This window comes from Pristiophorus japonicus, chromosome 10 (genome assembly GCF_044704955.1).
Source record: "Pristiophorus japonicus isolate sPriJap1 chromosome 10, sPriJap1.hap1, whole genome shotgun sequence".
NCBI classification, from domain to species: Eukaryota; Metazoa; Chordata; class Chondrichthyes; family Pristiophoridae; genus Pristiophorus; species Pristiophorus japonicus.
Genome location: NC_091986.1, coordinates 217,790,493 through 217,815,979, shown reverse-complemented (window position 1 = coordinate 217,815,979; position 25,487 = coordinate 217,790,493). Strand labels below are relative to the sequence as shown.

General features: G+C 50.3%; 2 protein-coding genes across 3 annotated transcripts in view; one reads left to right on the top strand and one right to left on the bottom strand.

The window, feature by feature from the left end:
* The window catches only part of ints4 (integrator complex subunit 4), a 94,772-nt gene extending 82,700 nt beyond the window's left edge, over positions 1 to 12,072 (top strand). For both annotated transcript variants that reach the window (XM_070892571.1, XM_070892570.1), the window contains 3 exons: positions 4,571 to 4,714; positions 8,394 to 8,514; positions 11,849 to 12,072. In XM_070892571.1, the coding sequence (XP_070748672.1) occupies positions 4,571 to 4,714; positions 8,394 to 8,514; positions 11,849 to 12,048 (465 nt within the window). In that variant the 3' untranslated portion in view covers positions 12,049 to 12,072. The remainder of the gene's footprint in view (positions 1 to 4,570; positions 4,715 to 8,393; positions 8,515 to 11,848) is intronic.
* A 3,670-nt stretch (positions 12,073 to 15,742) lies between these two features.
* The window catches only part of LOC139275297 (transmembrane protein 164-like), a 94,989-nt gene continuing 85,244 nt past the window's right edge, over positions 15,743 to 25,487 (bottom strand). Inside the window, exon 7 of the mRNA XM_070892569.1 lies at positions 15,743 to 16,740. The gene's annotated coding sequence lies outside the window, so the exon portion shown is untranslated. The remainder of the gene's footprint in view (positions 16,741 to 25,487) is intronic.

Genomic DNA, 25,487 nt, shown 5'->3' with positions numbered 1-25,487 from the left:
ACATTCAGGAAGGATAGAATAAAAGGAAAAGGAGGTGGGGTAGCATTGCTGGTTAAAGAGGAGATTAATACAATAGTTAGGAATTACATTAGCTTGAATGATGTGGAATCTATATGGGTAGAGCTGCAGAACACCAAAGGGCAAAAAACGTTAGTGGGAGTTGTGTACAGACCTCCAAACAGTAGTAGTGATGTTGGGGAGGGCATCAAACAGGAAATTAGGGGTGCATGCAATAAGGGTGCAGCAGTTATAATGGGTGACTTTAACATGCACATAGATTGGGCTAACCAAACTGGAAGCAATATGGTGGAGGAGGATTTCCTGGAGTGCATAAGGGATGGTTTTCTAGACCAATATGTCGAGGAACCAACTAGGGGAGAGGCCATCTTAGACTGGGTGTTGTGTAATGAGAGAGGATTAATTAGCAATCTCGTTGTGCGAGGCCCCTTGGGGAAGAGTGACCATAATATGGTGGAATTCTGCATTAGGATGGAGAATGAAAGAGTTAATTCAGAGACCATGGTCCAGAACTTAAAGAAGGGTAACTTTGAAGGTATGAGGCGTGAATTGGCTAGGATTGATTGGCGAATGATACTTGAGGGGTTGACTGTGGATGGGCAATGGCAGACATTTAGAGACCGCATGGATGAACTACAACAATTGTACATTCCTGTCTGGCATAAAAATAAAAAAGCGAAGGTGGCTCAACCGTGGCAATCAAGGGAAATCAGGGATAGTATTAAAGCCAAGGAAGTGGCATACAAATTGGCCAGAAATAGCAGCGAACCTGGGGACTGGAAGAAATTTAGAACTCAGCAGAGGAGGACAAAGGGTTTGATTAGGGCAGGGAAAATGGAGTATGAGAAGAAGCTTGCAGGGAACATTAAGACAGATTGCAAAAGCTTCTATAGATATGTAAAGAGAAAAAGGTTAGTAAAGACAAATGTAGGTCCCCTGCAGTCAGAATCAGGGGAAGTCATAACGGGGAACAAAGATATGGCGGACCAATTGAACAAGTACTTTGGTTCGGTATTCACTAAGGAGGACACTAACAACATTCCTAACCTGGTCTCCTAACCTGAGGAAGGACATTCTTGCTATTGAGGGAGTGCAGCGAAGGTTCACCAAACTGATTCCCGGGATGGCGGGACTGACCTATCAAGAAAGACTGGATCAACTGGGCTTGTATTCACTGGAGTTCAGAAGAATGAGAGGGGACCTCATAGAAACGTTTAAAATTCTGATGGGGTTAGACAGGTTAGATGCAGGAAGAATGTTCCCAATGTTGGGGAAGTCCAGAACCAGGGGACACAGTCTAAGGATAAGGGGTAAGCCATTTAGGACCGAGATGAGGAGGAATTTCTTCACCCAGAGAGTGGTGAACCTGTGGAATTCTCTACCACAGAAAGTTGTTGAGGCCAATTCACTAAATATATTCAAAAAGGAGTTCGATGAAGTCCTTACTACTAGGGGGATCAAGGGGTATGGTGAGAAAGCAGGAATGGTGTACTGAAGTTGCATGTTCAGCCATGAACTCATTGAATGGCGGTGCAGGCTAGAAGGGCCGAATGGCCTACTCCTGCACCTATTTTCTATGTTTCTATCCTGAGGACACAGGTTTAAGGCGACTGGCAAAAGAACCAAAGGCGACATGAGGGAAAACGTTTTTACGCAGAGAGTGGTTAGGATCTGGAATGCGTTGCCTGAGAGGGTGGGGGAGGCAGACTCAATCGCGGCTTTCAAAAGGGAATTGGATAAGTATCTGAAGGAAAAATAATTAGCAGTGCTCCGGGGAAAGGGCGGGGGAGTGGGACTGGCTGAGGTGCTCTTGCAGAGAGCCGGCACGGGCTCGACGGGCCGAATGGCCTCTTTCTGTGCTGTAACTTCTATTATTCCGTGAACAAAAAAAATGGATATAGAAGCACTGGAAAAGGTGCAAAAAAAGATTTGCAAGATGTTGCAAAAAGAATTTACAATTTTCTTGGAAACTAAAAACTAAATGGGGTGGAGTAGCAGAGGGATCAGGGAGTACAAATCACTAAAAGTAACGATACAGGTTGTTAACGCTGTTTGAAAAAAAAAAGCAAACCAAGCACTCGGGTTTATTTCTCGAGGGATAGAATTGAAAAGTAGTGACGTTATGTTAAACTTATATCGAACCTTGGTTAGACCACACTTGGTGTACTGCGCACAGTTCTGCACTACATATTATAAAAAGGATATGGAGTGGATACAGAAAAGATTTACAAGGGGTGATACCAGAACTGCGAGGTTGTACCGATCGGGAAAGGATGAACAGGCTTGGGGCTCTGTTCTCTTGAAAAGAGAAGGTTGAGGGGTGACCTAATTAAAGAAATGAAAGCATTTGATCAAGTAAACGTGTTTCCACTTGTGGGGGTGGGGCGGGGGGGAAGATCCATCGATATAAAAATAGTCACCAAGAAATCAAATGGGGAATTCAGAAGAAACGTCTTTACCCAGAGAGTGGTGAGAATGTGTTCTTCAGAAATTGCAGGAAAACATAGAGCGAGCGAAAGCAGGTCTTGCAACGTACTGCCGAATGGGATTCGTTTTGTACAAGAACTGAGAGGTTTTAACCATCAGGAAAGACACAACAGACTGGGACTATTTTCTCGAGAAAAGAGAAAGCTATGGGGTGACCTGATAGCGGTCTCAAGGGGCCACGGTTTAACGTCTCATCCGAAAGATGGCACCTGTGACAGTATCGTTTAGTGCTCCAACACTCCCGCGCAGTACTGGGCGTGCCCTGACACTCCCGCGCAGTACTGGGCGTGCCCTGACACTCCCGCGCAGTACTGGGCGTGCCCGGACACTCCCGCGCAGTACTGGGCGTGCCCCGACACTCCCGCGCAGTACTGGGCGTGCTCCGACACTCCCGCGCAGTACTGGGCGTGCTCCGACACTCCCGCGCAGTACTGGGCGTGCTCCGACACTCCCGCGCAGTACTGGGCGTGCTCCGACACTCCCGCGCAGTACTGGGCGTGCTCCGACACTCCCGCGCAGTACTGAGCGTGCTCCGACACTCCCGCGCAGTGCTGGGCGTGCCCCGACACTTCCGCGCAGTACTGAGCGTGCCCCGACACTCCCGCGCAGTACTGGGCGTGCCCCGACACTCCCGCGCAGTACTGGGCGTGCCCCGACACTCCCGCGCAGTACTGAGCGTGCCCTGACACTCCCGCGCAGTACTGGGCGTGCCCCGACACTCCCGCGCAGTACTGGGCGTGCCCCGACACTCCCGCGCAGTACTGAGCGTGCCCCGACACTCCCGCGCAGTACTGAGCGTGCCCCGACACTCCCGCGCAGTACTGAGCGTGCCCCGACACTCCCGCGCAGTACTGAGCGTGCCCCGACACTCCCGCGCAGTACTGGGCGTGCCCCGACACTCCCGCGCAGTACTGGGCGTGCCCCGACACTCCCGCGCAGTACTGGGCGTGCCCCGACACTCCCGCGCAGTACTGGGCGTGCCCCGACACTCCCGCGCAGTACTGGGCGTGCTCCTACACTCCCGCGCAGTACTGGGCGTGCCCCGACGCTCCCACGCAGTACTGGGCGTGCTCCAACACTCCCGCGTAGTACAGGGCGTGCTCCGACACTCCCGCGTAGTACAGGGCGTGCTCCGACACTCCCGCGCAGTGCCGAGCGCGCTCCGACACACCCGCGCAGTGCCGAGCGCGCTCCGACACACCCGCGCAGTGCCGAGCTCGCTCCGACACACCCGCGCAGTACTGACAGCCTGCTCCGACACTCCCGCGCAGTGCCGAGCGCGCTCCGACACTCCCGCGCAGTGCTGACCGTGCCCCGACACTCCCGCGCAGTACAGGGCGTGCTCCGACACTCCCGCGCAGTGCCGAGTGCGCTCCGACACTCCCGCGCAGTGCCGAGCTCGCTCCGACACTCCCGTGCAGTACTGACAGCGTGCTGCCTTGTCCCATGGATGATACGAGTTCCCAACTGCCCGTTCAGGGAGATGTTAAAATTGGAGTTGGCCGACCTTTGAGCTGTTATTCTGGAAGGAGGAGATCAGACGGGTCAGGTACCATAAGAACATAAGAAATAGGAGCAGGAGTAGACCATACGGCCCCTCGAGCCTGCTCCGCCATTTAATCCAATCATGGCTGATCCGATCATGGACTCAGCTCCACTTCCCTGCCCGCTCCCCTTTTCGGTTAATAAACTATCTCTGTCTTAAATTTATTCAATGTCCCAGCTTCCACAGCTCTCTGGGGCAGTGAAAACCACAGATTTACAACCCTATGAGAGAAAAATTTCCACCTCATCTCAGTTTTAAATGGGCGGCCCCTTATTCTAAGATTATGTCCCCTAGTTGTAATCTCCCCCATCAGTGGAAACATCCTCTCTGCATCCACCTTGTCGAGCTCCCTCATAATCTTTTACGTTTCGATAAGATCACCCCTCATTCTTCTGAGCTCCAATGAGTAGAGGCCCAACCTACTCAACCTTTCCTCATAAGTCAACCCCCTCATCCCGGGAATCAACCGAGTGAACCTTCTCTGCTTCCAAAACCCGGACTAACTGTTGTGTTTTGTAGGTGCACAGGGCCTCTGCAACCATCATTGAGCCAACGGGAGAGTCGGACAACCCACTGAGGTTCACGTCCGGCCTGGTGGTGGCCCTGGACATCGATGCCACCTTGGAACACGTTCAGGATCCCCAGAATGCCGTTAAGGTGCAGGTGGGTCATCACAATCAATGGGCCGGCCAGGTCATCCACTGACAGCCCATCACTTACAGCAGGTCATTTCGAAACCCACGCATTTGCTGGTTTGTAAACACCCCGAATCAACATAGGAACGGCGCGGGGCGGGGGGAGCCCCATAATGAAAGTTCTCCCCGAATCTTTGGGGCCATCTCGGAGGTAGAGATGGACAGATGGACAGTTGCAGATCTCCTAGCGATGAAACTGTGGGCCCTCTGCCACTGCCCCAGGAGTTTGCTCTGGCCCCATTCCTGGCAGTCCCAGTGGGTCAACAGGAGGAAGCCATTCAGCCCCTCGAGCTTGTCCCGCCATTCAATTAGATCGCGGCTGATCTGCATCTTAACTCCATCTATTCGCCTTGGTTCCATAACCCTGAATACCATTGCCTAACAAAAGTCTGTATCAATCTCAGTTTTGACATTTTCAATTGACTCCCGGCCTCAACAGCTTTTTGGGAGAGAGAGGTCCAGATTCCCAGCACCCTTTGTGTGAAGAAGTACTCCCTGACATCACCCCTGAACGGCCGGGCTCTAATTTTAAGGTCCTGCCCCTTGTTCTGGGCTTCCCCCACCAGAGGAAATAGTTTCTCTCGATCCACCCGATCGAACCCTTTAATCATCTTAAACACCTCGATTAAATCGTCCCTCAATCTTCTACACACGAGGGAATATAGGCCCAGTCTGTGCAGCCTGCCCTCGGGATTTAACCCTTTCAGCCCCGGGGTATCATTCTGGTGAGTCTGACCAACTCTCCCTCCGAGGCCGATATATCCTCCCTGAGGGGCGGGGCCCGGGACTGGACCCAGTTACTGCAGACGGGGTCTGACCAAGCAAATATCATAACATAAGAATTAGGAGCAGAAGTAGGTCTTAAGGCAACGCGAGCCTGCTCCACCATTCAATAAGATCACGGCTGATCATCGACCTCAACTCCATACCCTGCCCGATCCCCATATCCCTCGATTCCAAAAATCTATTGATCTCAGCCTTGAATATACTCGACGACTGAGCATCCACAGCCCTCTGGGGCAGAGAATTCCAAAGATTCACCACCCTCCGAGTGAAGAAATTCCTCCTCATCTCAGTCCTAAATGGCCGACCCCTTATTCTGAGACTGTGACCCCTGGTTCTAGACTCTCCAGCCCGGGGGAAACATCCTCCCTGCATCTACCCTGTCAATCCCCCTCAGAATCTTGTATGTTTCAATGAAATCACCTCTCATTCTTTTAAACTCGAGAGTTTAGAAGAATGAGAGGTGATCTCATTGAAATACCTACTCCAATCTGCTCACTCATAGGACAACCCTCTCACCCCAGGGTTCAATCAAGGTTCAATTGGCATTTAAAAAGGATCAATATCTGTGAGGAGTTGAGGTTCAGTTGATGAGTTATTACTGTCCTATGATCCTACATTGATTGTAGGCTAGGACAGACCATTACTCCTGTTCCTATGTGTCTTGTGTTCCTATACTCACAGTCCTGTGTGAAGTTTTCTGGCACCATGTTCAGTACTTTAACATTTTATGATTGATTTGCTTTCAAACGTCCTACGGTTTCTCAATCTTTATAATTTAGGAGCGCACAGAACTGGAAAGGACCATTGCGGTTCATCTGACTGATCACAGTATTTAGAAAATCGGCTTAAATCACCATTCCTGTTTCCTTTCCACCATCATCATCATCATCATCATCATCATCATCATCATCATCATAGGCAGTCCCTCAGAATCGAGGAAGACTTGCTTCCATTCCCAAAGTGAGTTCTCTGGTGGCTGAACAGTCCAATACGAGAGCCACAGTCCATGTCGCAGGTGGGACAGACATTCGTCGAGGGAAGGGGTGGGTGGGGCTGGTTTGCCGCGCGCTCCTTCCGCTGCCTGCGCCTGACCTCTTCACGCTCGCAGTGTTGAGACTCGGAAGAGCTCAGCGCCCTCCCGGATGCTCTTCCTCCACCTCGGGCGGTCTTGGGCCAGGGACTCCCAGGTGTCAGTGGTGATGTCGCACTTTACCAGGGAGGCTTTGAGGGTGTCCTTGTAACGTTTCCGCTGCCCACCTTTGGCTCGTTTACCGTGAAGGGGCTCCGCATAAAGCTTTTGCTTTGGGAGTCTCATGTCTGGCATGCGGACTATGTGGCCTGCCCAGCGAAGCTGACCGAGTGTGGTCAGTGCTTCAATACTGGGGATGTTGGCCTGGTCGAGGACGCTAACGTTGGTGCGTCTGTCCTCCCAGGAGATTTGCAGGATCTTGCGGAGACATTGTTGGTGATACATCTCTAGCGACTTGAGGTGCCTTGTATACATCGTCCATGCCTCGGATCCATACGGGAGGGTGGATATTACTACAGCCCTGTAGACCATGAGCTTGGTGGTAGATTTGAGCGCCAGCCAGGTCTTCAAACACTTTTTTCCTCAGGCGGCCGAAGGCTGCACTGGCGCACTGGAGGCGGTGTTGAATCTCCGCATCACTGTCGGCCTTTGTTGATAAGAGGCTCCCGAGGTATGGGAAATGGACCACGTTGTCGAGGGCCACGCCGTGAATCTTGCCAATCTGTCTCCACATGCCTATCCAACTCCCTCGAGTTTGTTGGTCTTTTCACACTTCCTGCTTCCTATTGTCTCCCTCATTCCAAACAGTCATCATCCAAAACCAATCTTTTCATCATTCCTATTTATTTTATTCATTCACGGGATGTCGCTGGCAAGGCCGACATTTATTGCCCGTCCCTACTTGCCCTCGAGAAGGTGGTGGTAAGCCGCCATTTCAGAGGGCAGTTAAGGGTCAACCACAGTGCTGTGGGTCTGGAGTCATGTATCGACCAGACCGGGTAGGGCGGCAGATTTCCTCCCCTAAAGGTCATTCGTGAACCAGATGAGTAGTTTCATGGTCACCATTACAGATTTTTTTATTTCCACGTTTATTTAATTATCTGAATTTAAATTCCCCCAGCTGCCGTGGTGGGATTAACTCGTGTCTCTCGGATTAGTAGTCCAGGCTTCTGAATTACTGGTCCAGTGACAGAACCACTATGCTGGAAGCCCCTTTAAAAATTATAAGCAGACAGCAGGGGAGGAGGCCATTCGGCCCACCATGACTGTGTGCTGCCTCTTTGAAAGAGAACTTAAATAGGAGCAGGAGTAGGCCATACGGCCCCTCGAGCCTGCTCCGCCATTCAATAAGATCATGGCTGACCTTCGACCTCAACTCCACTTTCCCGCCCGATCCCTTGATTCCCCGAATCCAAAAATCGATCGATCTCAGCCTTGAATATATTCAGAGACTCAGCATCCAATTAGAAAGCGCTATCCAATCAGTCCCACTCCCCCGGCTCTTTTCCCACAGCCCCTGCAAAAATGTTTCCTTTTCAACTATTTATCCAGTTTCCCTTGTGAAAGTCACGATTGAATCTGCTCCCACCGCCCTTTCCGGCAGCGCGTTCCCGATCACAACAACTCGCTGCGTTAAAAAAAAAAATGCATCTTCCCCTCTGGTTCTTTTGCCAATTATTTTTCATCTGTTACAAAGTACGTCCACACTTTATTCCCTCCTCTCTTGACATGTGTCGAGCAAAACTAACCGGGGAAAGCTGTAGGCAAACTCGTTCCCTGCAGTGGGGTGTGGTGGCGGTGTAACTGAAATTGTCTCTGGTGTTGCCCGCAGGTCATGTATCCCGACGGGCAGGCCCATACCATCCACCCCAAGCCGGCTGACTTTCGAAACCCTGGGCCTGGAAGACACCGGTTGATTACTCAAGTCTATCTCTCCCACTCTGCCTGGACAGGTAACTGGCTTAATCATTATTCGTCTTCTTCACAGGCAGTCAACCGGGGTCGAGGATGCGCGTTCTTCCACACTAAAATGAGTTTTCAGGTGACTGATGAGTCCGTTGTGGGATCTACAGTCTCTGTCACAGGTGGGACAGGCGGTGGTTAAAGGGACAGGTGGGTGGGGGGCTTGGTTTGTCGTACGCTCCTTCCGCTGTCTGCGCTTGGCTTCTGCGTGCTCCCGGTGGAAAGACTCAGAAGTGTTCGGCGCCTTCCCGATTTTGAGCGGTCATGGAGCGATGATTCCCAGATGTCGGTGGGGATGTTGCATTTTGTCCAGGAGGCTTTGAGGGTGTCCTTGAAACGTTTTCTCTGCCCTCCTTTAAGATTATAAGAACATAAGAAATAGGAGCAGGCGTAGGCCATACGGCCCCTCGAGCCTGCTCCGCCATTTAATACGATCATGGCTGATCCAATCATGGACTCGGCTCCACTTCCCCGCCCATTCCCCATAACCCCTTATCCCCTTAGCGCTCAAGAAACTGTTTATTTCTGTCTTAAATTTATTCAATCTCCCGGCTTCCACCGCTCTCTGAGGCAGTGAATTCCACAGATTTACAACCCTTTGAGAGAAGAAATTCCTCCTCATCTCAGTTTTAAATGGGCGGCCCCTTGCTCTAAGATCATGCCCCCTAGTTCTAGTCTCCCCTATCAGTGGAAACATCCTCTCTGCATCCACTTTGTCAAGCCCCCCTCATAAGTATAAAGGAGTTTGATAGAGTACACAGAGAGAAGATCGTTCTACTTGAGGGCGAGACCGGAACTAGGGCCGTGAATATAACAGTCACGGCACGGGATCGATGGGCCGAATGGCTGCCTTCTGAGCTATTCTATGATTAATAAATCCCATGGGGGATTCAGGAGAAAGCCCTTTACCCAGAGAGTGCTGAGAATGTGGAACTCGCTGCCACAGGGAGGGGTTCAGGTGAATAGTATCGGTGCATTCTCGGGGAAGCTGGATAAACACATGAGGGAGAAAATAATAGAAGGACCATCATCATCATCATAGGCAGTCCCTCGAAGCGAGGACGACTTGCTTCCACGCCAAAAAGTTCACAGGTGTTTCAATGAAGGACCTGAACTTCCAGGTCCCGGACTAGATCTCGAAGGGTGGAAGATGCTTCTGTGTGGATTTTTGCACACCAGCCACCACACGGGAACAGAAGGATATGGTGATGGGGTGAGATGGAGAGGGGTGGGAGGGGGGCTGGTGTGGAGCATAAACCCCGGCACCGGAGCGGTGGGGCCCAATGAGCTGTTTTTGAGCTGTAAATACTGTGTAAAATAAAATGGTTGCCGAGCCAGCGAAGGGAGTATGAGGAGGTGACCCAAAACCTGGTCAAAAAGGTGGTTTTTAAGGAGGTTCTGGAAGGAGGTGGATGGTTGGATGGGTTTTGTGAGTGGATTCCGGATGGTGGTGTCTCAACCCTGAAATGCTGGTACGAGAGAGGGTCGGGGAGGGGTTTATAAGAATGGATATTTCTGGGGTTGAGAATATTGGGAGTTGCTTCAAGTGGAAACGATCTCAACCCATTCATGCACTCGCTCCGTACACAGACACAACAACTTGTATTTATATAGCGCCCTTTAACGTAGTTAAAATGTCCCAAGGCGCTTCACGGCAGTGTTATAAGACAAAACAGATCAATTTGACACGCACCGGAGCCACATAAGAAGAAATTACGGCAGATGACAAAAAGCTTGGTCAAAGAGGTCGGTTTTAAGGAGTGTCTTAAAGGAGGGAAGAGAGGTGGAGAGGTTTAGGGAGGGAGTTCCAGAGCTTGGGGCCCAGGCAGCTGAAGGCACGGCCACCGATGGTGGAGCGATTATAATCAGAGATGCTCAGGAGGGCAGAGTCAGAGGAGTGCAGACATCTCGGGGTTGTGGGGCTGGAGGAGATTACAGAGACAAGGAGGGGCGAGGCCACGGAGAGATTTGAAAATAAGGATCAAGGTATTGCTTAACCGGGTAAACACATTAAAATAGGAGAATTGAAGACCGTTAGGACTCCATTTCTTTCGCCTTCACTGATTTTCTGCCCATCTTGCCTGAAGGCGCTGAACCCTTGCTGAACTTTGATTCCACCCACTGTTCAAGTGCAAGACAAAACGATTAACGAGGCTACTCAACTGTTAAGGGGTCTAATTAACCCTGACCCTCCCTAAAGACCGACTGATTATGGTGCTCAGGCCCTGGAGTGGGACTTGAACCCACGACCTCCTGACTCGAAGCGAGAGTGCTGCCCACTGAGCCACGGCTGACACAGTAGTGTGCGTGTGTACATTTTAACACCAATAACAACAGCAACTTGCATTTATATAGCGCCTTTAACGTAGTAAAACATATAAGATTCTGAGTGGGCTTGACAGGGAGATGCAGGGAGGATATTTCCCCTCGTGGGGGAATCTAGAATTAGGGGGCATAGTTTCAGTATAAGGGGCCGCCCATTTAAAACTGAGATGAGGAGGAATTTCTTCTCTCAGAGGGTTGTAAATCTGTGGAATTCTCTGCCCCAGAGAGCTGTGGAAGCTGGGACATTGAATAAATTTAGGACAGAGATAGACAGTTTCTTAACCGGTAAGAGAGTAAAGGGTTATGGGGAGCGGGCTGGGAAGTGGAACTGAGTCCACGATCAGATCAGCCATGATCTTATTAAATGTCGGAGCAGGCTCGAGGGGCCGTATGGCCGACTCCTGCTCCTATTTCTTATGTTCTTAAGTCCCAAAGCGCTTCACAGGAGCGATTATCAAACAAAATTTGACAATGAGCCACATAGTGAGATCTTGGGACAGGTGAATAATAGCTTGATCAATGGGGTAGGTTTCAAGAAGCGTCTTAAAGGAGGAGAGAGAGGCGGAGGGGTTTAGGGAGGGAGTCCCAGAGCTTGGGGCCCAGGCAACAGAAGGCACGGCCAACAATGGTGGAGCGATTATAATCAGGGATGCTCAAGAGGGTAGAATTCGAGGAGCGCAGAGATCTCATCGAAACATAGAAATTAGGTGCAGGTGTAGGCCATTCGGCCCTTCGAGCCTGCACAATATTCAATAAGATCATGGCTGATCATTCAACCTCAGTACCCCTTTCCTGCTTTTTTTCTCCATACCCCTTGGTCCCTTATAGTAAGGGCCATATCTCGGAGTGTCTTAAAGGAGGATAGAGAGCAATAGTCTGGAGGTCCCGCGCGTGCCCGAAAATTTGAATGGGCCAGTTAAAGGGCACAGAAAAAAAATATGAGGGGGAACATTGGTAAAGAGGTTTTTATTCCTTCCCCTCTCTCTGTCTCTCACACAGAACCTTGTCAGGTGGAGGTACGATTGCTGCTGGCTTACAGTTCCAGCAGGAGCAGGACGTCTGGCCTGTGCACGGCCTCCCGGCCAGCCTGGAGCGACAGTGTGGACGGAGTGCCACAGACTGAGAGCGTCATCGAGGGCACCATCAATCTCAGCCGGCCCGTCAAGGTGTACCTGATGCCCAAGCCGGCCAGGCGGTGAGGGGATGGGGGGCGGGGGGGGGGGGGGTGGGGGGAGGCTTGTTGTTCCCGGGGGAAGGAGAGGAAAAGGCGACTCTCAACAAAGGAGGTTGAAATGCGAGACGCACCCGGAACACGAACCAGCTTGGCAGCAGGAGATGAAGGTTTGTTTGGAACTAAAAACGCCGGGGGGAGCGCGCGGACGCCACAGACCACGAGGGCGACCCCGGCGGTCGCTGGCCAACGGTGAGAAAGTCTGCAACGTCTTAACCATCGACGGGTTACGCGAGGTCGACCGACCCCTGGAGAGTTGCTGCGCCGCGCTTCAAATCCTCCTCACTCTCCGCGCCGTCCCGGATCCTGGGAGTTGGACATTGACCGTTGACGGGGAACTCTGTGGATTTTTGGGGGAAACTTACTGTGTTTCGGCGACAATTGACTTTTTTTTTTCTCTCTCTCTCTCTCTCATTGAAAGTTTTGATATAAACGTTTCGAGATTCTGATAATGTTCGGACGCTACGTCGCTCCCTCAATAATGCGCAGCGGCACAATGCCCGACGGCACTTGAGGTTTGATTCCCAGACCACCGCACTGATGCCCCCACCCTCGTGCGTCGTGTAGAGAAACCGCAGGCTGGGGAACTGGCCCCGGTTTATTTTTCCGGGCAACTCGACTCGGAAGCTCGCAGGTTGGTGCCGCACACGCTGATCTTGGCGAGCTGGGGGGTGCTGCAGTGCCGTCAGAACTCCTGGGGAGGGGGAAGGGGGTGACGGGGGAAGGAAATCGAGCCAGGGTTCCTGCCCCTGATCACTCTCAGGCGACCTCCCCACCCTGCTAGAAACTGCTGCCCTGCGTACAGGATTGAGTTTGGCTGCCTCACCTCCCACCTGGTCACTCTGGCTGGGGTCAGCGAGCGTTTGTGGAGGCACAACCCCAGCGTGAATCGGTGCCTTAGCTTCAAATGGGGGCCAGGATTAGGGGGCAGGAACCCTCTAATGCCACCACCGCTCAGTTTGAATGAGGGGAGCCTCGTACTCCCACTGCCTGCCGCCCCAGCCCTGTGCTCTCTCCACCTTTTGTGTATATTGATTAATGCAGGGTGGGGAAGGGTATTTGTAATCAGCGGGACTGAGAAACCACTGGCTCCAGTGGCTGTGCCTCGCCCCTTCACTGTATCAGTGCCCGGGGACACGCTGTCCGGCTGTGCGTTAACCGTTGTAGAACTGCGGGCTTGTACGTTACGTTCCAGAGTCCCAGTTGCTGCTCTGGATCTCGTCGTAAAACCGTCCGGAGGACAGATCGGAGAGAGAGGGGCCACGCAACAGAGCCAGGAACACGGCTCGAAGTTGGTTTAAATAATCGTCGGCGCACTTGGGTGCCACTTTTACGTCTCATTAAACACAATAAATCGGAAAAAAGGTTTTCACGGGAAAGAGAAACTTTGCTTTTACGGACCCGCCGAGCTTGGGAGGGTAGGCACAAGGGCGGTACCAACAGGGCAATTGGACCTTGATTTGGGGCGGGGCCAAATTCGGTTGTGTCTCCGCCCCTTTTTTCGGAGTGAGTATTGACCGCCGGTCCGTCAGCCATCTACCCTGTCCAGCCCCCACGGAATCGTATGCTTCAACAAGATCACCTCTCAGTCTCCTAAACTTCAGTGAGTACAGGCACAACCTGCTCAACCTTTCCTCATAAGACAACCGCTTCATCCCAGGAATCAACCTAGTGATGCCTTCTCTGAACTCCCTCCAATGCAAGCATATCCTTCCTTAAACAAGTTGGTTATTAATAATAACTTTTATATAGCGCCTTAAATGTAGTGGAACATCCCGAGGCGCTTCACAGGGGTGTTACAAGACAACAGATAAATTTGACACCGGGCCAGAAAAGAAGAAATTAAGGCAGATGACCAAAAGCCAGGTCAAAGAGGTAAGTTTTAAGGAGCGTCTTAAAGGAGGAAAGAAAGGTGGAGAGGTTTAGGGAGGGAGTTCCAGAGCTTGGGGCCCAGGCAGTTGAAGGCACGGCCACCGATGGTTGAGCAGTTATAATGAGGGATGTTCAAGAGGCCAGAATTTGAGGAGCGCAGACATCTTGTAGGGTTGTGAGGCTGATAAAGATTGGAGATAGGGAGGGGCAAGACCATGGAGTGATTTGTAAACAAGGGTGAGAATTTTGAAATCGAGGTGTTTAACTGGGAGCCAATGTAGGTCAGCGAGTACAGGGATGATGGGTGAGCGGGACTTGGTGCGAGTTAGTACAGTGGGTGATGGGTGATCTTGACTTTTGCGGGTTAGTACACGGACAGCTGAGTTTTGGATGACCTCAAGTTTACGTAGTGTAGAATGCGGGAGGCCGGCCAGAAGTGAGTTGGAGTAGTCAAGCCTAGAGGTAACAATGGCAGGAATGAGGGTGTCAGCAGCAGAAGAGCTGAGGCAGGGGCCGGAGGTGAGCAATGTTACGGAGGTGGTAAAAGGCGGTTTTAGTTATGCCGGGGATATGTGGCTGGAAACTCATTTCAGGTTCAAATATGACACTTGGGTTGCGAACAGTCTTGCTCACCCTCAGAGCGATGCTAGGGAGAGGGATGCAGTCAGTGTTTAGGGAACGCAGTTTGTGGTGGGTACCAAAGACGATGGCTTCGGTCCTCCCGATATTTAATTGGTGAAAACTTCTGCTCAACCAGTACTGGATGTCGGGCAAGCAATTTAGATACCAAGCAAGGATCGAGAGCAGTGGTGGAGAGGTAGAGCTGGGTATCGTCAGCGTACATGTGGAAACTGACTCCGTGTTTTCGGATGATATCGCCAAGGGGCAGCATATAGATGAGAAATAGGAGGGGGCCAAGGACAGATCCTTGGGGGAACACCAGAGGTAACGCTGTGGGAGTGGGAAGAGAAGCTATTGCAGGAGATTTTCTGGTTACGATTAGATAGATAAGAATGGAACCAGGATTAAGGGTTACGGAACCAAGGCGGATAGATGGAGTTAAGATACACATCTGGCTGGTGAAGGATTTTGGAGTTTTCAATACCAGTTTTATGGAAACTGAAGGATTGACTGGAAACCTGCTGGAGGAGCGGAGTTTGGTGAAAAGTTTCTTTAGGGCGTGACTGCTGCCAATGAACCGGAAGTAGTTACGCATGCTCAGTTCCAGTATTTTGTTTGTTGTCGGGCTTCCCGAAATGAGGAATAAAGAAGCGGATTTAGAGAATTCTGTTAAAACCGTTCATTTCAAATAACATTCGGAACTGAGAGTTTATTTTTAAAAGGTGATGTTTGCCCTGCGAGACAGCGGCTCTTAAACTGGGAAAGAAACCACACCAGTAACAACCCAACCACAGGCACACAAATGGAACTTTATCAGCGATGCGCGTTAAGGATTCTCAGATCCGCCGTCTGTTGGGGTGAAGGTTCATGATTTAAATTTGGAGACCTGACAGTTATGGGCCGAATGCTTCTGTGTAGCTTCCTGGTCGTTGGCAGCAGCCGCAGTGTTTCTGGTCATTGGCAGCAGCCACAGTGTTTCTGTCGAGCTGACTTGAGCATGGCGAAGGTTGGCCAAATTCCAAAAGGTATTAGTCAATCTGTCTGGATGGATAAGGAGGCCTTGAGAGACTGGGAAACTGCTGTAAACAGTAGCCATGGGAAAAGAACAGAGGAAAGCATGTTTTTTGTATGTGTGAATTTTTTTTAATAAATTGTTTTCAAATCTCTCCATGGCCCTCGCCCCTCCCTCCTTATCTCTGCGAGCTCCTTCAGCCCCTCCGAGACATCTGTGCTCCTTCAATTCCGGCCGCCTGCACATGCCTGATTATACCTGACTTAAAAGGTGCTTGGATGGGCACTTAAAGTGCCGTAACCTGCAGGGTTACGAACCTAGAGCTGGTAATTGGGATTAGACTGGATAACCGTTTGTTGGATGGCGCAGATATAATGGTAAGTACTGCGGGGAATCGAATATGGCCAGGGCGATCTCCTGGACTAGTTTCTATCGCCTGGATGGGTCGGAGAGGAATTTTCCCAGGTTTTTTTCTCCCTAAATTGGCCTGGGTTTTGCCTCTCCCAGCAGATCACATGGCTCCGGGTGGGGTGGAGTGTAGAATGTTTGTGTAAGGGGTGTCGCAGTTGTATGAGTTGGGCTGGGTGCTCTTTGCCTTTCCGTCATTGTTCATAAGTTTATATGTAACCTTCAGAGCTGTTGACCAAGGGCCATGCGGCTCTTCGTTGGCCGGCGAGGACGCAATGGCCTGAAATGGCTTCCTTCTGTGCTGTAAATTTCGATGTTTCTATACCTGCTCCACCATCGGCGGATATGCCTTCAGCTGCCGGGGCCCCAAGCTCTGGAATTCCCTCCCTAAACCTCTCCTTGCCTCTCTACCTCTTAAGATGTTTCAGAAAAACCCTACTTTTCTGAGCAAGCTTTTTGGTCGCCTGTCCAAATATCTCCCTATGTGGCTTGGTGCCATTTTATTTGATAACACTCCCTATGAAGCACCTTGGGATATGTTTACTACGTTAAAGGCGCTATATAAAGTTCTTGAGAATGGTATGAGAGAAGCTACTCTAAAGTGAAAGATGAAAGGAGTTCTCAGACAGACCGAGGGACATCACGCAGAAGGTCATTGGAGGATTCGCTTGGGCTCCTGAAGCAGAAGAATTTGCCATTCTGAGTTTCGAGTTGCGTCACTGACCTTCAGGTTGCAGGACTCTTGATCTGTAAAACATTTTGTTAATAAAACCAATTGTTAGAAAAGTTTAAAGCCTTGGTTGAATCAAGAACATAAGAAATTGGAGCAGGAGTAGGCTATATGGCCCCTCGAATCATTGTGAGAGGGATGGAGTACAAAAGCAGGGAGGTCCTGCTGCAACTGTACAGGGTATTGGTGAGGCCGCACCTGGAGTACTGCGTACAGTTTTGGTCACCTTACTTAAGGAAGGATATACTGGCTTTGGAGGGGGTACAGTGACGATTCACTAGGCTGATTCTGGAGATGAGGGGGTTACCTTATGATGATAGATTGAGTACACTGGGTCTTTACTCGTTGGAGTTCAGAAGGATGAGGGGGGTGATCTTATAGAAACATTTAAAATAATGAAAGGGATAGACAAGATAGAGGCAGAGAGGTTGTTTCCACTGGTAGGGGAGACTAGAACTAGGGGGCACAGCCTCAAAATATGGGGGAGCCAATTTAAAACCGAGTTGAGAAGGAATTTCTTCTCCCAGAGGGTTGTGAATCTGGAATTCTCTGTCCAAGGAAGCAGTTGAGGCTAGCTCATTGAATGTATTCAAGTCACAGATAGATAGATTTTTAACCAATAAGGTAATTAAGGGTTATGGGGAGAGGGCGGGTAAGTGGAGTGAGTCCACGGCCAGATAAGCCATGATCTTGTTGAATGGCGGAGCAGGCTCGAGGGGCTAGATGTCCTACTCCTGTTCCTAATTTTTATGTTCGAGCCTGCTCTGCCATTTAATACGATCATGGACTCAGCTCCACTTCCCTGCCCGCTCTCCATAACCCCTTAATCCCAGAAACTGCCTATCTCTGTTTTAAATTTATTCAATGACCCAGCTTCCACAGCTCTCTGAGGCAGCGAATTCCACAGATTTACAACCCTCTGAGAGAAGAAATTTCTGTTTTAAATAAGCGTGCCCTTATTCTAAGATTATGCCTCCTAGTTCTAGCCTACCCCATCAGTGGAAACATCCAGCGGGGGAGGGCCCAGAACTGATGCAGTTACTTCAGTTGGGGTCTGACCAGAGCGCTATAATTAATATTGAACAAGTCCCAGGAGTTCTATTGCTTAGGGGCAGGGAGGTGTTACTACAGCTGTACAGGGCCTTGGTGAGGCCACACCTGGAGTATTGTGTACAGTTCTGGTCTCCTAACTTGAGGAAGGACATTCTTGCTATTGAGGGAGTGCAGCGAAGGTTCACCAGACTGATTCCCGGGATGGCGGGACTGACCTATCAAGAAAGGCTGGATCAACTGGGCTTGTATTCACTGGAGTTCAGAAGAATGAGAGGGGATTTCATAGAAACATTTAAAATTCTGACGGGTTTAGACAGGTTAGATGCAGGAAGAATGTTCCCAATGTTGGGGAAGTCCAGAACCAGGGGTCACAGTCTAAGGATAAGGGGTAAGCCATTTAGGAGCGAGATGAGGAGAAACTTCTTCACCCAGAGAGTGGTGAACCTGTGGAATTCTCTACCACAGAAAGTTGTTGAGGCCAATTCACTAAATATATTCAAAAAGGAGTTAGATGAAGTCCTTACTACTAGGGGGATCAAGGGGTATGGCGAGAAAGCAGGAATGGGGTACTGAAGTTGCATGTTCAGCCATGAACTCATTGAATGGCGGTGCAGGCTCGAAGGGCAGGTACTCCTGCACCTATTTTCTATTTCTATGTTTCCACTCCAGCGGGGAGCTTGTTGAGAGTGAAGTGGAGCATTGCAGCGAGGAAAATCGAAAAGAGCATTGACACGATGACGTAGCCCTGCTTGACCCCGCCCGGTCCGGACGTGGATTGGGTCTGTGGTGGATCCATTGGTCAGGATCACGGGTTGCATGTCATCATGGAGTCGGCGGAGGATGGTGATGATAAGTAATATGATGACATCACGGTAAAGCCAATGCCCATTATAGTAGTGAGCCACATAGCCCTATAGGTATTGAGTTCCTAACCTGTGTCAACTTAGCTGATTGGTACTTTGGCAGGAACAACTACTTGTATTTATATAGAGCCTTTGACATTATAAAATCTTCCAAAGTGCTTCACAGGAGCGTTATCAGAAAAGAAAATGTGACATCGAGCCAAAGATGGAAATATTGGGACAGCTATTCAAAAGCTTGACCAAAGAGGTAGGTTTTAAGGAGCATCTTAAGAGAGGAGGAGAGATTTAGGGAGGGAAATACAGAGCTTGGAGCCCAGGCAGCTGAAGGCACGGCCGCCAATGGTGGGGCGAAGGAAGAGGCCCGCAGAGATCTCGGCGGTTGTAGGGCTGGAGGAGGTTGCAGAGATAGGGAGGGGCGAGGGCCTTGGATGGATTTGAAAACAAGAATGAGAATTTTCAAATTGAGGAGTCGATGGACTGGGAGCCAGTGTAGGTCAGCGAGCACAGGGGGTGATGGGTGAGCGGGACTTGGTGCGAGTTAGGACACGAGGGCGGCAGGAGGGTTATATTTAGTACTTGGGCTGTGGGAAAAGCACTCAGCATTGGCACTCCTTATTGCTGCCTGCTGATATTTGCGGTCATCTGACTGAAGGTGGAGTGGAGCTGATTAAATGAGGAATATAAACAATTTCGCTCCTCTGGCTGTTATCGGGATTGGACGGCTGATACTGGGATTGGGTTGGCAGTAAAACAGTTTTATCGCCCTCGGACTGCCCTCAGTAATCAGTCCCTTTCACTTGTGTTTCTACAAGGCTTGTGCTACTCATAGCCATCACTAACTAGGAAGGCAGCTCCTGTCTTAACGCAGTGCGGCGGAAAGGCAGTAGTCTGGTAGATAAAGGTGCTGCCTTACCTCTCATTAAGTCATCCAAGGATAGGAAGCCCCAGGAATGGTACCATTTCAGTACTTCATTGGCTGTAAAGCGCTTTGAGATGTCCAGTGGTCATGAAAGGCGCTATATAAGAAATAGGAGCAGGAGTAGACCATTTAGCCCTTCGAGCCTGCTCCGCCATTCAATAAGATTATGGCTGGTCTGATCATGGACTCAGCTCCAATTCCCCGCCCGCTCCCCATAACCCCTTATCGGTTAAGTAACTGTCTATTTCTGTCTTAAATTTATTCAATGTCCCAGCTTCCACAGCTCTCTGAGATAAGAAATTTCTCCTCATCTCAGTTTTAAATGGGCGGCCCCTTATTCTAACATTATGCCCCCTTGTTCTAGTCTCCCCTATCAGCGGAAACATCTCTGCATCCACCTTGTCAAGCCCTCTCATAATCTTATACGTTTCAATGAGATCAGCTCTCATTCTTCTGAATTCCAATGAGTAGAGGCCCAACCTACTTAACCTTTCCTCATATGTTAACCCCCTCATCTCAGGAATCAACCTTGTGAACCTTCTCTGAACTGCCTCCAAAGCAAGTATATCCTTTCGTAAATATGGAAACCAAAACTGCACGCAGTATTCCAGGTGTGGCCTCACCAATACCCTGTATAGTGCAGCAAGACTTCCATCCCCTTTGCAATAAAGGCCAAGATTCCATTGGCCTTCCTGATCACTTGCTGTACCCGCATACTAACCTTTTGTGTTTCATGCACAAGTACCCCCAGGTCCTGCTGTACTGCAGCACTTTGCAATCTTTCTCCATTTAAATAATAACTTGCTCTTTGATTTTTTTCTGCCAAAGTGTAGGACCTCACACTTTCTAACATTATACTCCATCTGCCAAATTTTTGCCCTCTCATTGAGCCAGTCTGTCCTTTTGCAGATTTTGTGTGTCCTCCTCACACATTGCTTTTCCTCCCATCTTTGTATCGTCGGCAAACTTGGCTACGTTACAATCAGTCCCTTCCTCCAAGTCGTTAATATAGATTGCAAATAGTTGGGGTCCCAGCACTGATCCCTGCAGCACCCCACTGGTTACTGTTTGCCAACCTGAGAATGAACCATTTATCCCTACTCTCTCTTTTCTCTTCATTAGCCAATCCTCTATTCATCCTAATATATTACCCCTAACCCGTGATCTTTTATCTTGTGCAGTAACCTTTAATATGGCACCTTTGTCAAATGCCTTGTGGAAGTCCAAATAAACTATATCCACTGGTTCCCCTTTATCCATCCTGTTCGTTACATCCTCAAAGAATTCCAGCAAATTTGTCAAACATGACTTCCCCTTCATAAATCCATGCTGACTCTGCCTGACCGAATTTTGCTTATCCAAATGTCCTGCTACTGCTTCTTTAATAATGGATTCCAACATCTTCCCAACCACAGATGTTAGGCTAACTGGTCTATAGTTTCCTGCTTTTTGTCTGCCTCCTTTTTTAAATAGGGGTGTTACATTTGCTATTTTCCAATCTGCTGGGTCCTCCCCAGAATCCAGGGAATTTTGGTAAATTACAACCAATGCATCCACTATCCCTACCTTGGGTACAAGTCATCAGGTCCAGGGGATTTATTTGCTTTTAGTCCCATTATCTTACTGAGTACCACCTCCTTTGTGATTGTGTTAATTTCCTCCCCCCCCCCCCGCCCTGCCCATAGCCCCTTGACGATGCACTGCTGAAATATTATTAGTGTCCTCAACCGCATAGAAGCACTGACCACACTCGACCAGCTCTCCTGGGTGGGCCACATTGCCCACATGCCTGACACGAGACTCCCAAAGGACACCCTCAAAGCCTCCCTAATAAAGTACAACCTCCCCACCGACACCTGGGAATCCCTGGCCAAAGACCGCCCTAAGTGGAGGAAGAGCATCCGGGAGGGCGCTGAGCACCTCGAGTCTCGTCGCTGAGAGCATGCAGAAATCAAGCGCAGGCAGCGGAAGGAGCGTGCGGCAAACCAGACTCACCACCCACCCCTTTCCCTCAACCACTGTCTGTCCCACCTGTGACAGAGGCTGTAATTCCCATATTGGGACTGTTCAGCCACCTGAGAACTCACTTTTAGAATGGAAGCAAGTCTTCCTCGATTCCGAGGGACTGCCTATGATGATGATGATGTACAACTGAAGCCTCACTTTCTCCCTTTGTATTCCGGCCCCCGAGATAAAGACGAACATTCCATTAGCTTTTAGTTATTGAACTATTCCACGAGCTGCTTTGCAGTATTTGTTCCAGTGCATGCGTGACATGTAAAAGGGATTTGGCAGCAACTCGATGCTGAGCAGAACTTTATTCACATCTTGTCGGGGGCGACAACAGCGACTTCTTCAGATTCAGCACACATTTCTGTTTGGCTCTCGGAGGAGCTTTGGCAGTGGCTGAACACAAGGCCTTCAAAAATAAAACGTGATCTATTGCTCGTGAATAATCTTCAGCTCCAGGGTCTCCCCTTCCCTCTCTCTGTAACCTCCTCCAGCCGCACAACCCTCCGAGATCTCTGCACTCCTCCAATTCTGCCCTCTTGAGCATTCCTGATTATAATCGCTCCACCATTGGTGGCCGTGCCTTCTGTTGCCTGGGCCCCAAGCTCTGGAACTCCCTCCCTAAATCTCTCCGCGTCTCTACCTCTCTCTCCTTCTTTAAGACGCTCCTTAAAACCTACCTCTTTCACCAAGCTTTTGGTCATCTTCCCAAATATCTCCTTTCGTGGCTCGGTGTCAAATTTTGTTTTGATAATCGCTCCTGTGCAATGCCTTGGGACGTTTTACTACATTAAAGGCGCTGTATAAATGCAGGTTGTTGTTCAAGCTTCTGTACAGCTGAATTTAATGCAGTTAAATAAAGCCATGGGGACATTAACCGTATCACATCTGCTGACTACGTGATAGGAACCGGAGGAGGCCATTCAGCCACTCCAGCCTGATCCGCTATTCAATAGGATCATGGCTCAGGGAATGGGATGTACATCTCTCAGAGCTGATGTTTTTTAATACATTCCTGGGATGTGGGCGTTGCTGGCAAGGCTGGCATTTATTTTCCGTCCCTTATTGCCCCTTGAGAAGGTGGTGGTGAGCCGCCTTCTTGAACCGCTGCAGTCCGTGTGGTGAAGGTGCTCCCACAGTGCTGTTAGGGAGGGAGTTCCAGGATTGTGACCCAGCGACGATGAAGGAATGGCCGATATATTTCCCAGTCAGGGAAAGGCAATATGGATGTGGTGTTGTTCCTATCAGTGATGGGGGCTGGGAGTGAGGGAAGAGGAACAAAGAAAGAGTGGAGGGAGAGAGAGGTGGGGAAGGAGTGGGAGGGGGATGGAATGGGGTTGGAGGGAGTGGGGGGATGGGGTGTGGTGGGGGGGGAGTGGGGGAAGGGATGGAGAGGGTTGAGGGACTGGGGAAGGGGGAGTGAGGGAGAACGGAGAGGGGCGGAGGGGAGGGGATGGAGAGGGACTGGGGGAGAGAGTGGGGGAAGGGAGAATGGGGGGAAAGTGGGGGAAGGAGAGGAAGTGGGGAGAGGGAGTGTGGGGGAGAGAGGGGGAATGGAATGGGGCAGAGGGAGAGGGGGAAAGGGGGATGGAATGGGGGGGAAGGAGTGGGGGAGGGGAAGAGGGAGGAGGAGTGGGGGGAGAGTGGGGAAAGGGAGGGGATGGAGAGGGACTGGGGAGAGTGTCGGTTGGGAGAGGGTTGGAGTGGGGGGAGGGAGCGAGTGGGGGAAAGGAATCTTTATTTGAGGATATAGAACTGGTTAGGAGATGGAGAGCTTGCTTGCGGGCGCAAATTTAAAACAATATTATTTCTCAGGATGTGAGCAGTGCTGGTCTCGATGTCACGGTATCTGTACTGCTATCAATGTCACTTCTGTCAGAGGCTGAACCAGACTGTTCGCAACCTTGGTGTCATATTTGACCCTGAAATGAGCTTCCGACCACATATCCACAGCATAACTAAGACCGCCCCATTTCCACCTCCGTAACATCGCCCGTCTCCGCCCCTGTCTTAGCTCATCCGCTGCTGAAACCCTCATCCATGCCTTGTTACCTCCTAGACGTGACGACTCCAACGCACTCCTGGCCGGCCTCCCACATTCTACCCGACATAAACTAGAGGTCATCCAAAACTCGGCTGTCCCGTGTCCTAACTCGCACCAAGTCCCGCTCACCCATCACCCCCTGTGCTCGCTGCCCCGTGTCCTAACTCGCACCAAGTCCCGCTCACCAATCACCCCCTGTGCTCACTGCCCCATGTCCTAACTCGCACCCAGTCCCGCTCACCCATCACCCCCTATGCTCACTGCCCTGTGTCCTAACTCGCACCCAGTCCCGCTCACCCATCACCCCCTGTGCTTGCAGCCCCGTGTCTTAACTCGCACCCAGTCCCGCTCACCCATCACCCCCTGTGCTCGCAGCCCCGTGTCTTAACTCACACCCAGTCCCACTCACCCATCACCCCCTGTGCTCTCTGCCCTGTGTCCTAACTCGCACCCAGTCCCGCTCACCCATCACCCCCTGTGCTCGCTGCCCCGTGTCTTAACTCGCACCCAGTCCCACTCACCCATCACCCCCCTGTGCTCGCTGCCCCGTATCCTAACTCGCACCAAGTCCCGCTCAACCATCATCCCCTGTGCCCACTGCCCCGTGTCCTAACTCGCACCAAGTCCCGCTCACCCATCACCCCCTGTGCTCGCTGACCTACATTGGCTCCCGGTTAAGCAATGCCTGGATTTCAAAATTCTCGTTCTTGTTTTCAAATCCCTCCATGGCCCTCGCCCCTCCCTATCTCTGTAATCTCCTTTAGCCCCACAACCCCCCCGCCGAGATGTCTAATTCTGCCCTCTTGAGCACCCCTGATTATAATTGCTCCACCATTGGTGGCCATACCTTCTGTTGCCTGGGCCCCAAGCTCTGGAACCCCTGCCTAAACCTCTCCGCCTCTCTACCTCTCTTTCCTCCTTCAAGGCGTTCCTTAAAACCTACCTCTTTGACCAAGCTTTTGATCACCTGCCCTAATTTCTACTTATGCGGCTCGGTGTCAAAGTTTTAGCCCATAATACTCCTGTGAAGCACCTTGGGACGTTTCACTACGTTAAAGGCGCTATATAAATACCAGTTGTTGTTACGTCACTCTTTACGTGTATGTTTGGTGGCAACTGGGGAAAATCAGGTTTGAAAAGGAAAATTACATTTTCCATGAACAGGGAGTCACGATGTTTTGTGTCCAATGATTATTTTATTTTATTACAGCGGTACATTGTCATGAAGATATAAATCATCACAAAAATCAAACAGAATAGTCAGCACTAACAATTTCATAAAATAAATCGGTATTGCCATCCTCAACACCTTTCAATAATGCCCCTGAAATACTCGCGTATAAACTCTTGTGTGATAACCCATTTAAAACTAACGGTGTTAACGTCTCTTAGGATCAAAGAGCGAAGAATTAAAAGGAGCTTGTCGAGTACTCAAACCCTAGTGTTATTTTGGGAGCAACATTTTGCGTCCTCATTAAGAGTGAATCCGTCCCCAAAGACTGATCCCCGCTCTGCTGTGGAATTATTAGCTGCAACATGACCTACATCGGCTCCCGGTCCGGCAATGCCTCAATTTTAAAATTCTCATCCTTCTTTTCAAATTCCTCCATGGCCTTCGCCCCTCCCTATCTTTGTAATCTCCTCCAGCCCCACAACCCCCCGAGATCTCTGCGCTCCTCCAATTCTGCCCTCCTGAGCATCCCTGACGATAATCACTCCACCATCGGTGGCCGTGCCTTCTGCTGCCTGGGCCCCAAGCTCTGGAACTCCCTCCCTAAACCGCTCTGCCTCACTCTCCTCCTTTAAGACTCTCCTTAAAACCTACCTCTTTGAACTAGCTTTTGGTCACCTGTCCTAATATCGCTTTATGTGGCT